The sequence below is a fragment of the Eutrema salsugineum genome, unplaced genomic scaffold, assembly GCF_000478725.1.
Source record: "Eutrema salsugineum unplaced genomic scaffold, Eutsalg1_0 scaffold_6, whole genome shotgun sequence".
NCBI lineage: Eukaryota > Viridiplantae > Streptophyta > Magnoliopsida > Brassicales > Brassicaceae > Eutrema > Eutrema salsugineum.
Genome location: NW_006256547.1, coordinates 11,918,066 through 11,929,904, shown reverse-complemented (window position 1 = coordinate 11,929,904; position 11,839 = coordinate 11,918,066). Strand labels below are relative to the sequence as shown.

General features: G+C 41.6%; 2 protein-coding genes across 2 annotated transcripts; both read right to left on the bottom strand.

The window, feature by feature from the left end:
• Positions 1-4,196: 4,196 nt before the first annotated feature.
• LOC112083487 lies at positions 4,197-5,162 on the bottom strand. The gene has a single exon (XM_024151516.1). The coding sequence runs from the start codon at positions 5,160-5,162 to the stop codon at positions 4,197-4,199; it is 966 nt and encodes a 321-aa protein (XP_024007284.1).
• Positions 5,163-7,223: 2,061 nt separating this feature from the next.
• Positions 7,224-11,839, bottom strand: LOC112083486. The gene is given in 7 exon segments (XM_024151515.1): positions 7,224-7,498; positions 7,556-7,681; positions 7,835-8,607; positions 8,740-9,373; positions 9,815-10,067; positions 10,347-11,140; positions 11,143-11,839. Coding segments are annotated over 7 exon segments (3,552 nt in total).

Sequence of the window (11,839 nt, the reverse complement as noted above, 5' to 3'; positions counted from 1 at the left end):
GGAGTGGAAACCTACCTATAGTTGAGTTGTGAATGTTGATGAGTCTTGTTCTGCTATTGGATCTTCTCCCTTCCAAGATCAGAGTGGAAACCTACTGATCAGGGTTGCGAGAGATAGTTGTTTAGTGCTGCGAAAGTAGGCTATTCATACTTCCGTGCCTCGAGTTCTAGAACATACGTAGTTGATTACCTTTATCACTTGTTTAAAATCGACATAGCTTAGTCCATGAACCCCTGCGAAACCCCTTGAGCCCCAACGTTTGTCTTTCATTGCTTACAACCTTTGATTTTATTTGCTTTTCATTCGCTTATTACCTGCTTCCAATCACTTTGTTTAATCGCTTTTTACTTGCTTTACTTGCTTTACTAGCTTTAGTTTTCTTTCAATTGCTTTTTACTTGCTTTCTAGTTTAGATTTAGTGACAACCAAAAACCCAAAACTAAAACCAAAACCTTTTTAGTTCTAATCTGATTTAGGCGTTGCCGTGAATTCGTACTGAAACAACTAAGTCTATGTGGATCGATACCCTAAGTACTTACTTGCAGACATTTAGGGGTTATAAATTTAAAACCTAAAGCTTAGTAAAAACGAAAACAACAACCCCGTTTTGCCCGACATCACTCACCATTCAACATATTTCTTCAAAAATACCAGTGTGGTCCATTGGATGCTCAGTAGAGATTCCATGGAATTGATTTTGCTTCACTAGAGAGACAATCTGAGGTTTTATCTCGTGATCTCCTCTTGTTGGGGCAGGAACTTGAATAGCCGATCTATTTTGGAAGTGTTGGTAAGGTGCATAGAAATCGGAAATAAGTATATTGCAGGGCTGTCTTCTCATAGGATTGGCAAGCTGTATGGGTCGATTGGCCTCTTTACCATTAAGTGGAACAATGTTTTCATCATTCTTTCTTTCTCCTTGACCGTCCCGATCTCGTCTCCTTTGATCATCAGCGGCTTGAGCAGCGTTTCTAGGGATTTGGTTTCCTTCTTCATCGAGATGTGGCTGGCCATCTCCTTCATGGGCAGCATCTCGGTCGTCATCGTGAATAGAATCACGGTCATCATCTCCAATGTGATCATCTTGATCACGGTTTAAAAGATCTTCCCGATGACATTCAGATTGGCCATCTTGAGCGTCCTTCGTCTGAGTTTCCAAAGTTCTCTTTTGTGTTTGTCAATCTCGTTTAAGGGTGGTACAATGTTGGTAGGATTTCTCCTAGTTTTCATGCACCTGAGAGCATAGAAAGCAAAGATAAAAAGAGAAATTAGAAAATCTCTAGCATAACTCTAAAATCTTGTGCTCTATAATTGAAATTAGATTAGGAAATCATATCAACAGCAACGAATCCCCGGCAACGTTGCCAAAAACTTGGTGTGGGTGCAGTGGTTAACACAAGTTTTACTTTAGACAAGCTGCAAGTGCACAGCAGACGCAGTAGTACTTACAGATCGAATTCACAGGGATTTGTGTGTTGAGGACTTCTAACAGATGCTAAAAACAATCGTAGACCTAATCTGATAAAAACGGGTTTTGGTTTGTCACTAACTCTAATTAAGCAGAGAATTAAAAAGCTTGAAATAAAAAGCGGTTGAAAACAATATGAAAAACGGTGCTGGGATTAGGGTTCATCTTTAGGGTTCATGTTTTAAACACAAGAAATTTAGGCAAGGATTTTCTATGACTCTGAAACTATGATAGACACTTGTAAGATTATCCAACTCTCGTTACCCTAATCATCTAATCATTCATTTATGGCAATTAACTTTCGCTCTAATGTCAGAACAAGATCATGCATTTCAGATCGGAATCCATCTCGGCTTACGTATCTTCTGTAGGTAGCTTTTGTCTCCTACAACAGTGACGTCCATAAGATCTATTTCAGGCAACCCAAATACAACACTCTCGTGGCTCGGATTTAACATAGGATCGGACTCTGGGTGATCAATCCATAGTTACCGTTTTGAGATTTGGATGAATGGGAGAATCATGTAAAAATCGAAATCTTTTTTCCTAAAAACCTAGATGTCAGTCGAACATGGGATCCCTTTGGATTGCCCCTTCACCCAACTTGGTGACTACTCAAACATGGCTGAGTTAGACATCATTATCGGTTTAAGAACTAGAAAGCAGAAAAGTAAAGAAACTAAAGTTGCAGGAAACAAAAGTTTCAGAAAAAACTTCTCTTATTGAAGACAGTGTGGCGATGAAAAGCTTCTACAGATGCATAAAAATAAAACCTAAAACTACAAATGAGTTATCTCTCAAAGAGAAGAAAGAGGCTCTCCTACAAAAGACCTAAAAGGCTCTTCTTCAAGTCTGGGCGTCTAGGGCTTGTAAAATGAGTGCAGGAAGTGTCTTGGGCCTTAGTTGGGCTCCTGAGGTTCGGAAATAGGTCAACCGGGGGTGAAACAACCTGAGCCGCAATGAGAACAAGCTTGGTCGCGGGTGAAAGCTTCTGTCCTTGACTGGACTGTGTTGATTGGCCTTCAGTGCATTGATGATATCTAGAGATCTAACTGTTGTATTGCTTTGATTCCAAGTGTGTTGGAAAGCTGGTGATCTCCTGTATAATATCTCCAAATTTGGGGATGATCAGACAGTAAGAAGGTCTTCTTTTGTTTCAAAACTTCTGACGGCCTGAATTTATCCAAAAATGTACTTTTGCTCCAAATGCACTCCAAAGTTCCAAGTTTCCTGAAAATTCTTATAAAACTCCAAAACATGGAAAACACTTATTAACAGGTGTTATCAAAAACCTGATAACACCTGTATAAGATATTGAAAGTGATCCATAAAAGTGGCCAAAATCAGGTGTTATCAAAAACCGGTCTTGACTCGGCCTTGTTGGGTCTTGAGGTCTGCACCGGTCACTATACTCACCGTTGTACTGACCATTTCTGAATCTGGGTTTGTGCTTCCATGCTTTCACCGGTCATGTCTTCACCGTTGCAACAAAACCGTTGCAAGAAAATTTGGTGTTGCACCGGCTTCATCATGGCCATTGTACTCAGCGAATGACCCTCCATGTTGTTTTACCGGTCTCCACTCTCCCATTGCCATGACCGTTGCAAGATGTTCCAGACCTTTTAGGAGTTGCACTGGTCACATTTCTTCCCGTTGCAAACACCATTGCTGAGGTGTTTCTTGGTTGCACCAAGTCATTCGGGACCGTTGTAGTGACCGCTGCAAACTCTGAGAGTCTTCTTTCTTGAAGCCACGGTCTGTAAGAACCTTTGCATGAACCGTTGCACAGCTTGACACTTAGCATTATCTTGTTTTGGCAATGGTGCAGTTCTCATGCCACCAGGTCACTCTAGTCCGTAGCACAGCCCGGTGCAAGACCTCTAAGGTATGTCTACCCAGCTGCACCGATCACGTTCTTGACCGTTGCATGCACCGGTGCAAAGAACTATACTTGCATTAAATGGTAAATTGATCCGGTCTTGACATGTGTGTGCTTAAACTCGTGTAACTTCCAAGAAAGTGATCAGGTACTCAATATTCCAACTCCAGGAGACAGGTGACTCAATAAGCTGCAACTTTGATGAAGAGTCCAAATGCATCTGGAGAGTGCAAGGCTTCCGGTACAGCGGTTCTTTGAGGCGCATCGGATTAATCTACATTTTGGCCACGTGACAGGTGCATCTTCAAATTGTTATAACTCGGAATTGATTGATTTAAAGCGTTCTGGAAAAAGGACTCGGTGCGCTCCAATCTTGATGAAGAAGTTGGAAGCTGAATCGGCTTGAAATACCTCCGGTACAGGTGATCTTTGAAGCGTATTGGCAGGCTTGAATAATCAACCTTAATCTACACAAACTTTCTTGTCTAAGGATGAGGCTATCAGATATAAATGATCTCATTCAATGCATATGTGGTTCAATTCAGCAAAATGCTGAAGGTAAAGAGCAATAAATGCATACAAGGGTAAGAACTCATCTACCCTAACGCCTAAGGTGCTTCTAACCCAAAGTCTCACACTTAGTCTACCCTCTCATGAAGCTCTTTCTCTCATCTCACTCATCTTTTCTCACTAGAGGGATCCTTAAAACACTTGTTGGAGTCTTTTCTTTTTTTTTTTTTTTGGATGAATGTTAAATTTTATTCAAACCGAAAAAAGCGTTTTCTACATGAAATTATGCGAGCTGTTTAATAAGATACAAAAATAGAAACTTTAATAGAGAAGTCTGTTTCAGTTCGCCGATCTGGTTGAAAACCAGAGTTGGAGAGCTTTGTCATATCGCTGATCACCAGAATTGCGAATGGAGCTTATTTTATTCTTGATTCCCTTTTCGATCACCTTTATTAGTCGAACCGCCGTGATTGGAGGAGATCCATGTCGACGATCATTTCGTTCTTTCCATATGGCATAGAGAACCGCTTGGAACAGATATTTAATCAGAAAGCTCTTCACACGAGGGTGACAAGGTGTGGAGATCAGATGCACAATACCATTCCAGTCCGCATTATAATCTTGTAAGAGGATTCCCTCTGCTAAACTTCTCCAAATTGTAGTCGAGAAGTTGCAGGAGAAGAACAGATGTTCACGCGTTTCCAAGGGGTGACGACAGAACACACAAGTCGCAGAGATGTTTGCATTCCAAGCTTGCATACGCACTCCCGTTGCGAGACGGTTATGAAGAGCAAGCCAAGTGATGAAACTAAATTTTGGGGTGTGATGCGTGAACCAGACATCTTTCACCCACGACACTTTTGGAGAAGTGTGCCTCAGCTGCTGCGTTGTATTTCGAGTGTTGAACCTGTTTGTATACCCGGTTGCACTCGATCTCCAACAAATTTTATCCTCTCTGTCTGCTCTATCTCGCCTTCTCAAGTTTTCAATTTCCTCTTCCACCCTGTTTAGAAGCGGTAGACGATGGCTTCTCCTGCGATGCCTGAGAATAACCTCTTCTACAGTGGCCTCTCTTGGAATACCGAAATCGATGAATCCTCTTGAACCGAGGAGAGGAAGAAGAAGACCCAACGAAGACCAGTTCACCAACAAAAACAGAGTACTCCGCCCATTACCGATCTCAGTTTTTAAGAATGAAGTAGCATGGGTTCTACTTTTGAGCAGTCGCTTCCACATCCAAGAACCCGCCAAGTTGTTTAAGGTATCAGGGAGAAGCCAGATTGAAGATCTGCGCATCAGATTCATATAGGACCACCGAACCCATAAGGAGTTCTTTGCCGTTAAGAGTCGCCAAAGAAGTTTTAAGACGCAAACCTCGTTGGTGATGCGATGCTCGTGTCAACTACGTGAGGGAACAAGTTTTACCCTTAACAAAACAAATGAAAGCCGCAAGTGCACAGCTAATCAGTTGTAGTATTTAGGGATCGAATCCACAGAGATTTGTGTGCCTGGTATTCTTCTACGGTTTTTAACTTTATGTCTAGACTAAATTGGTTTTAAAGGTTGGTTGTTTTTCTTTCGAATTAAACTAAAACAAAAGGAAGAAAATAAATCTATCCTAAAAAGCAGGTAAGAAAATCGAATGGAATGCAATTAGAATAGGCAAATATCGAATGAAAGACTAATAAAGCAAGTAAGATATCGCATGAAAAGTAAATAAGGCAAATAAATAATGAACTAAGGTAATTGAAATGCAGGTCTAAGAAAACAAGTAAAAATCGATGAAATTGTAAACTATGGCTAAAAACGCTGAGCTTTTGGGAACTCTAAGGGATCATAATCGGTTTTAACACTAAGGTAGATAGATTGGGATTGACAGATAACAATATATGGGTTCTAGAGCTAGAGTACGGCGGTATGACTACGTCACTGTCGTGATCATAACCAACTGTTTCTCGCAACCCTGACCAGTAGGTTTCCACTCTGGCCCTGGAAGGGAGAGAACGCAAGAGCTGCACAAGACTCGTCAATACTCACGATCTCGCCGCAGGTAGGTTTCCACTCCTACGGAAAAATCGCCTGTTTCATTCTAGGGCTGATACTTAATGAAAACTTTCGCAACACTAACTATCTAGATCAGATACTAGGTGATCAATCAAGCATACATGCAATAAGAACAAGAATAAACAGAGAACAGGTCGAAATCCCAGATCTATAAACCTAGATGTCTTAATCGATTATGAGAGCCTCTTTCGGGAACCCTAAGCCCAACTCGGGATCTACTCAGACATGGCTGAGTTCGACATCATCATTGGTTTTAATAAAAGTAATGAAAAACAGTAAAGAAAAGAGATAAAGAAAGCTTCTCTATTGAAGAACTCGGACTTGAACAATCTTCTACAAAAATCTCATAAAAACGGCTAAAGGAAAAGGGTTTCCGTAAAGTATGAAGGGTTGTGTCTAAAAACGACCTAAATGACATATATTTATAGTCTCCAATACTCCATGGTTTCTAGGGTTCCGGAATTGAGGCTGGGAATGACTTTGGGCTTCAGATAAGTGGGCTTTAAGTCGGAGGTTGATTGTCGCGGTCGGGAGTGTTGTGACCGCGGCAATTGGCTTGTTGGCCGCAGTCGGGAAGCTTCTGATCGTGGCAAATGGCTTGTTGGCCGCGGTCGGGTGAGTTGCTGACCGACTTCGAATGGCTCCGGGGCTAATGAAATATCTTGAGATCCAACCGTTGGAATGTCTCCAAACCAAGTGCATTTGAAAGCTGATAGACTCCTGATCGTGATGAATGAGTCCTGCCCCTTGATGCTCTTCGTGTGGTTGAATTGGTGATGCGGAAGTGATGATTTGGTTTGGTGAATGATCTGAACGATGGGGGTGAAGTGAAACTTCTAAGGATTGCGGATGTTCCTTAGACTTTCGATGCTTAATTCTTCTAGGATATTACACACCAAGAGAAGAATCAAGTTGAATAGATATTACACACTACTCGGATCAAACAACTAGAGAGAGTTTTAGAAATGAGAAGTTTGATGAAAATAGAATGAAGAGTCAAGTACAGAATATAAAGAGAAGGGGGAAGAAGGAGAAGAGTCATTTCGGTCAGGCATAGAATTTACGAGACATGCCTCGAAAAATCATGCACATAAAGACCAAATTTGAATAGAAAGAAGATAGAAATAACACTAAGGAAATTCAAATTGAAACAAGAAGAGAAGAGGGCCGAATGATGACAATGGGCTGAGGTAAGAAGTATGTGGCCAAGCCTCGTTAAAAACCTCTCTTGGAAAACCCATTGGGACAAAACCAAGAGGAGGGAAAAAAGAGCACAAGTCCACACACCTCCATTGTCATCGCTTAGACGGCTTGAATCACAACCAATGTGGCTGGACAAGCTTCACTTCTAAGGCTGGCCTGAATGGTAAGTAGATGGTTGTTGATGACTTTATTGAACTCTTTTGCTCTAGACCTTGTCATGGGACCATTGGGGACGATCAATGCTTCATCATCTTCAGCTCCAAGCTCCACGGGTTCAAGCTGCGGTTTAGTTCCATGCTCCAAGCTCTCCATGCTTTCCATGCTCACATCAGGCTCTCCCACTTGAAAAGGATTTGTCCTCAAATCCAACTCATCTGCAATAAAAGGAACAAGATCAATAATGTTGAAAGTATTACTCACGTTATACTTACCTTGCAAATCCAGTATGTAGGCGTTATTGTTGATCCTTTGAAGCACTTTAAAAGGTCCATCCATTCTTGGCATTAGTTTAGACTTTCTTTCATTGGGAAAACGGTCTTTCCGGAGATGAATCCAAACTAAGTCTCCTTCCTCGAAGATAAGTTCCTTGCGGCCCTTGTTAGCATACTTGGCATATTGTTTTGTCTTGTCCTCTATATTCTTCCTTGCCGCCTCATGGATTCGCTGAACCAACTCTGCTTTCTTTTTTCCATCTGTACTACTCCTTTCACTCAGAGGCAAAGGCATCAAATCCAAAGGAGTGGTGGGATTAAACCCATAAACAATTTGAAATGGTGAAAATTTAGAAGCAGAATGTATGGAATGATTATAAGCGAATTCTACATGTGGTAAACAATCTTCCCAAGCCTTTAGGTTCTTCTTGATCAACACACGCAAAAGTGTGGATAGGGTTCTATTAACTATCTCGGTTTGACCATCAGTTTGGGGGTGGCAAGTAGTAGAGAATAACAACTTAGTTCCTAGCTTAGACCAAAGCGTTTTCCAAAAATAGCTAAGAAACTTGGTGTCTCTATCAGATACGATGGTCCTAGGCATGCCATGTAGACGTATAACTTCCCTAAAGAACAGTTCGGCTACATGCTTAGCATCATCGGTTTTATGACATGGAATGAAATGCGCCATCTTAGAGAATCTATCCACCACCACAAAGATTGAATCCTTACCCGTTCTAGTTCTAGGCAATCCTACTACAAAGTCCATTGAAATGTCATTCCAAGGATGCAAAGGAATAGGGAGAGGAGTATACAAACTGTGGGGTTGCGACTTAGCTTTCGCTTGTTTACAAGTTGAACATTTCTCACACATTTTCTCAACATCTCGCCTCATATGTGGCCAATGAAAGTGATCTTGCATGACTTGTAAAGTTTTAGACACACCAAAGTGTCCCATTAATCCTCCACTGTGTGCTTCCCTTAGAAACAAATCTCTCAAAGACGAGTTAGGAACACACAAACGGTTATCATAGAACAAGTATCCTTCATGCCTATAATATTTCCCAAATGCAAATCTCTCACAAGCAGCAAATATTTTTCCAAAATCAGAATCATTCTCATAGAGAGTTTTAATGTGTTCAAAACCAAGTAACTTGGCATCCAAAGATGAAAGTAACACATACCTCCGGGACAATGCGTCGGCCACGACATTGTCCTTACCTTTTTTGTATTTGATGACATAGGGAAATGTCTCAATGAACTCTACCCACCGAGCATGCCTCTTGTTATGCTTTTGTTGTCCCTTGAGATGTTTTAGAGACTCATGGTCGGTGTGGATCACGAACTCCTTTGGCCAGAGATAGTGTTGCCACGTTTGTAAAGCCCTCACCAAAGCGTAGAGTTCCTTGTCGTAGGTTGGATAGTTAAGTGTCGCTCCTCCTAGCTTTTCACTGAAATAAGCTATAGGCTTCTGGTCCTGCATCAACACAGCACCAATACCAACATCCGATGCATCACATTCGATTTCAAAAGTTTTAACAAAATCAGGTAGGGAAAGGATAGGAGCCTGAGTAAGTTTCTCTTTCAAGGTTTGAAATGCTTTTTCTTGAGCCGTTTCCCACTTAAATCCAACGTCCTTCTTGATAAATTCAGTAAGCGGAGCAGCCAAGGTGCTAAAGTCCTTAACGAATCTTCGGTAAAATCCCGCAAGTCCATGAAAGCTCCTCACTTCTCCTACGGAGGTTGGACTAGGCCATTCTTTAATTGCTTTTACCTTCTCTTCATCCACTTTAACACCATCTGCACTCACAACAAAACCTAGGAAGACCAAGTTATCCGTTCCAAAAGTACACTTGTTCATGTTGGCATAGAGTTTCTCCGTTCTAAGCACATCTAACACCTTACGCAAATGCTGAACATGATCTTCTAAGTTTTTGCTATAAACTAAGATGTCATCAAAGTAAACAACCACAAAATGCCCTATGTATGCTCTAAGAACATGTTTCATTAATCGCATGAATGTACTAGGTGCATTTGTAAGCCCGAATGGCATCACTAACCATTCATACAACCCTTGCTTAGTTTTAAATGCGGTTTTCCACTCATCCCCTTCCTTCATCCTAATCTGATGATATCCGCTTTTTAAGTCAACCTTAGAAAAGATGCAAGACCCATGTAACTCATCTAGCATATCATCTAATCTAGGTATGGGATGGCGATACTTAACCGTTATATTATTGATGGCTCTGCAATCGACGCACATCCTCCAGCTTCCGTCCTTTTTAGGTACTAGTAGTACGGGCACAGCACATGGACTCATGCTTTCACGGATGTGTCCTTTCTTCATGAGTTCCGTGACTTGCTTTTCTAGTTCCTTAGTCTCCACGGGATTAGTTCTATAAGCTGGTTTGTTTGGCAATGAGGCTCCCGGGATAAAATCGATTTGATGTTCTATGCCTCTAATGGGTGGTAATCCCTCCGGATTCTCCTCAGGAAACACATCCCTATATTCCTGTAATACATGTTTAAGAGTGCTAGGGATTTCCTGCTCAGGGTTAGTGATACTCATAAGCGTTTCTTTATAAACAAAAAGTAAGTTCGGTTTATGGAGATCACTTCCCTTTGGGATATTTGGCACAATAGCAAGGTTAGATGGTTTGATAGCTTTCTTTCTACCCATCTTCATGACCAACTGATCCTGGTAAACCTCATGAGGGGTCATAGGTAGCAACACGGTTTTTCTTCCTTTGAACTCAAACTTATGCCAATTCGTGAAACCATCATGCATAACCTGCCTATCCGATTGCCATGGTCTTCCCAACAGTATATGGCTAGCTTCCATTGGTAAAATATCACATAAGACCTCATCCTCATATTTTCCAATTGATAGAGGTACCTTGACTTGATTATCCACAGCCATTTCGCCATTTTCATTCAGCCACTGCAGCTTGTATGGTTTTGGATGCTTGATTACTTGCAACCCAAGTCTCGCAACCATAGTCTCGCTAGCAACGTTTGTACAGCTTCCACCGTCAATGATCACGCTGCAAATCTGATCCTTAACCAGACACCTTGTATGGAACAAGTTCTCTCTTTGTTCTTGCTCATCAGATTTCGTGATGACACTCAAAGCTCTCATGGCGACTCCCACCATCATTTGTCCTTTAGTGGCTGATTCATACTCTTCCTCCGATGATTCATCCTCAAGTTGTCTTTCCTTAGGCTTCTCATCTTCAGATTCAACTTCCCCATTTGCCATGATGATCATAACCCTCTTGTTGGAGCATTCACTAGCATAATGTCCAATGCCGTGACACTTAAAGCACTTAATGTCTCTTGTCCTTGGTGCAACGTTAGTACTTTTTCCTTTAAGATCCACACTCTCAACCTTGGGCTTGACAAACGGCTTGTAATCTCTTGAAGTTCCAGACTTCACTTCTCGGTGATAGCTAGATTTTTCCGGAACAAAACTCGACTTGGAGCTTCTCCTTTTAAGTTGTTTTTCGAACATAATTGCCTTGTGCATCATTTCCTCTAGCTCCTCATAATTTTGAACCTCCAATTTGTCAGCAATATCTCGGTTAATCCTCCCATGAATCTAGACATGGCGGCTTCGGGATCTTCTTGAATATCAGCTCTTATCAACAAAGTTTCCATCTCCTTGAAATACTCTTCAACGGTCCTATTGCCTTGTACCGAGTTTCTCAGCCGATGGTGTAGCTCTCTATGATAGTGACTTGGCATGAATCTTTTCCTCATAAGATGCTTCATCTGATTCCAAGTCTCTACTGGAAAATCTCCTACACGCTTCCTAGTGAGAGTTAGCTGATCCCACCAACTTAGTGCATACCCGGTGAACTCGGTAGGTGCAACTTTGACTTTGTTCTCTTCAGTGTATTCATGACAATTGAAGACGAGTTCCATCTTCTTTTCCCATTCAAGATACTCCTCAGGGTCGTTGCTGCCTTGGAAAGAAGGAATACGAACTTTCACTCCAGCTAGATTATCCCTAGGAATCACTCGCTCATCTCTAGCACTTCTTCTTCGTCGGTGACTACTTGTCTTAGAAGAATGACTGTAGTAGTCGGAGTGATGGCTAGCATCTGCTTGACTTTGCTTATCACGTTCCTTACGTGCTCTTCTCGAATTTTCCTGATCAAGTTTAAAGGCCTCTAACTGCTGAGCCACTAATCTGGCTACCTCGGTTGCGATAGTCTCATTCATTTGCTTTTGGTTGACGCTATTGCTTCCTCTTTCATCTTCTTCCAATGGTGGCGTTACCAT

Bases quoted from the DNA above. Each gene is read 5' to 3' on its own strand.
- LOC112083487 (XM_024151516.1), bottom strand. From the start codon at position 5,162: ATGAATCTGATGCGCAGATCTTCAATCTGGCTTCTCCCTGATACCTTA.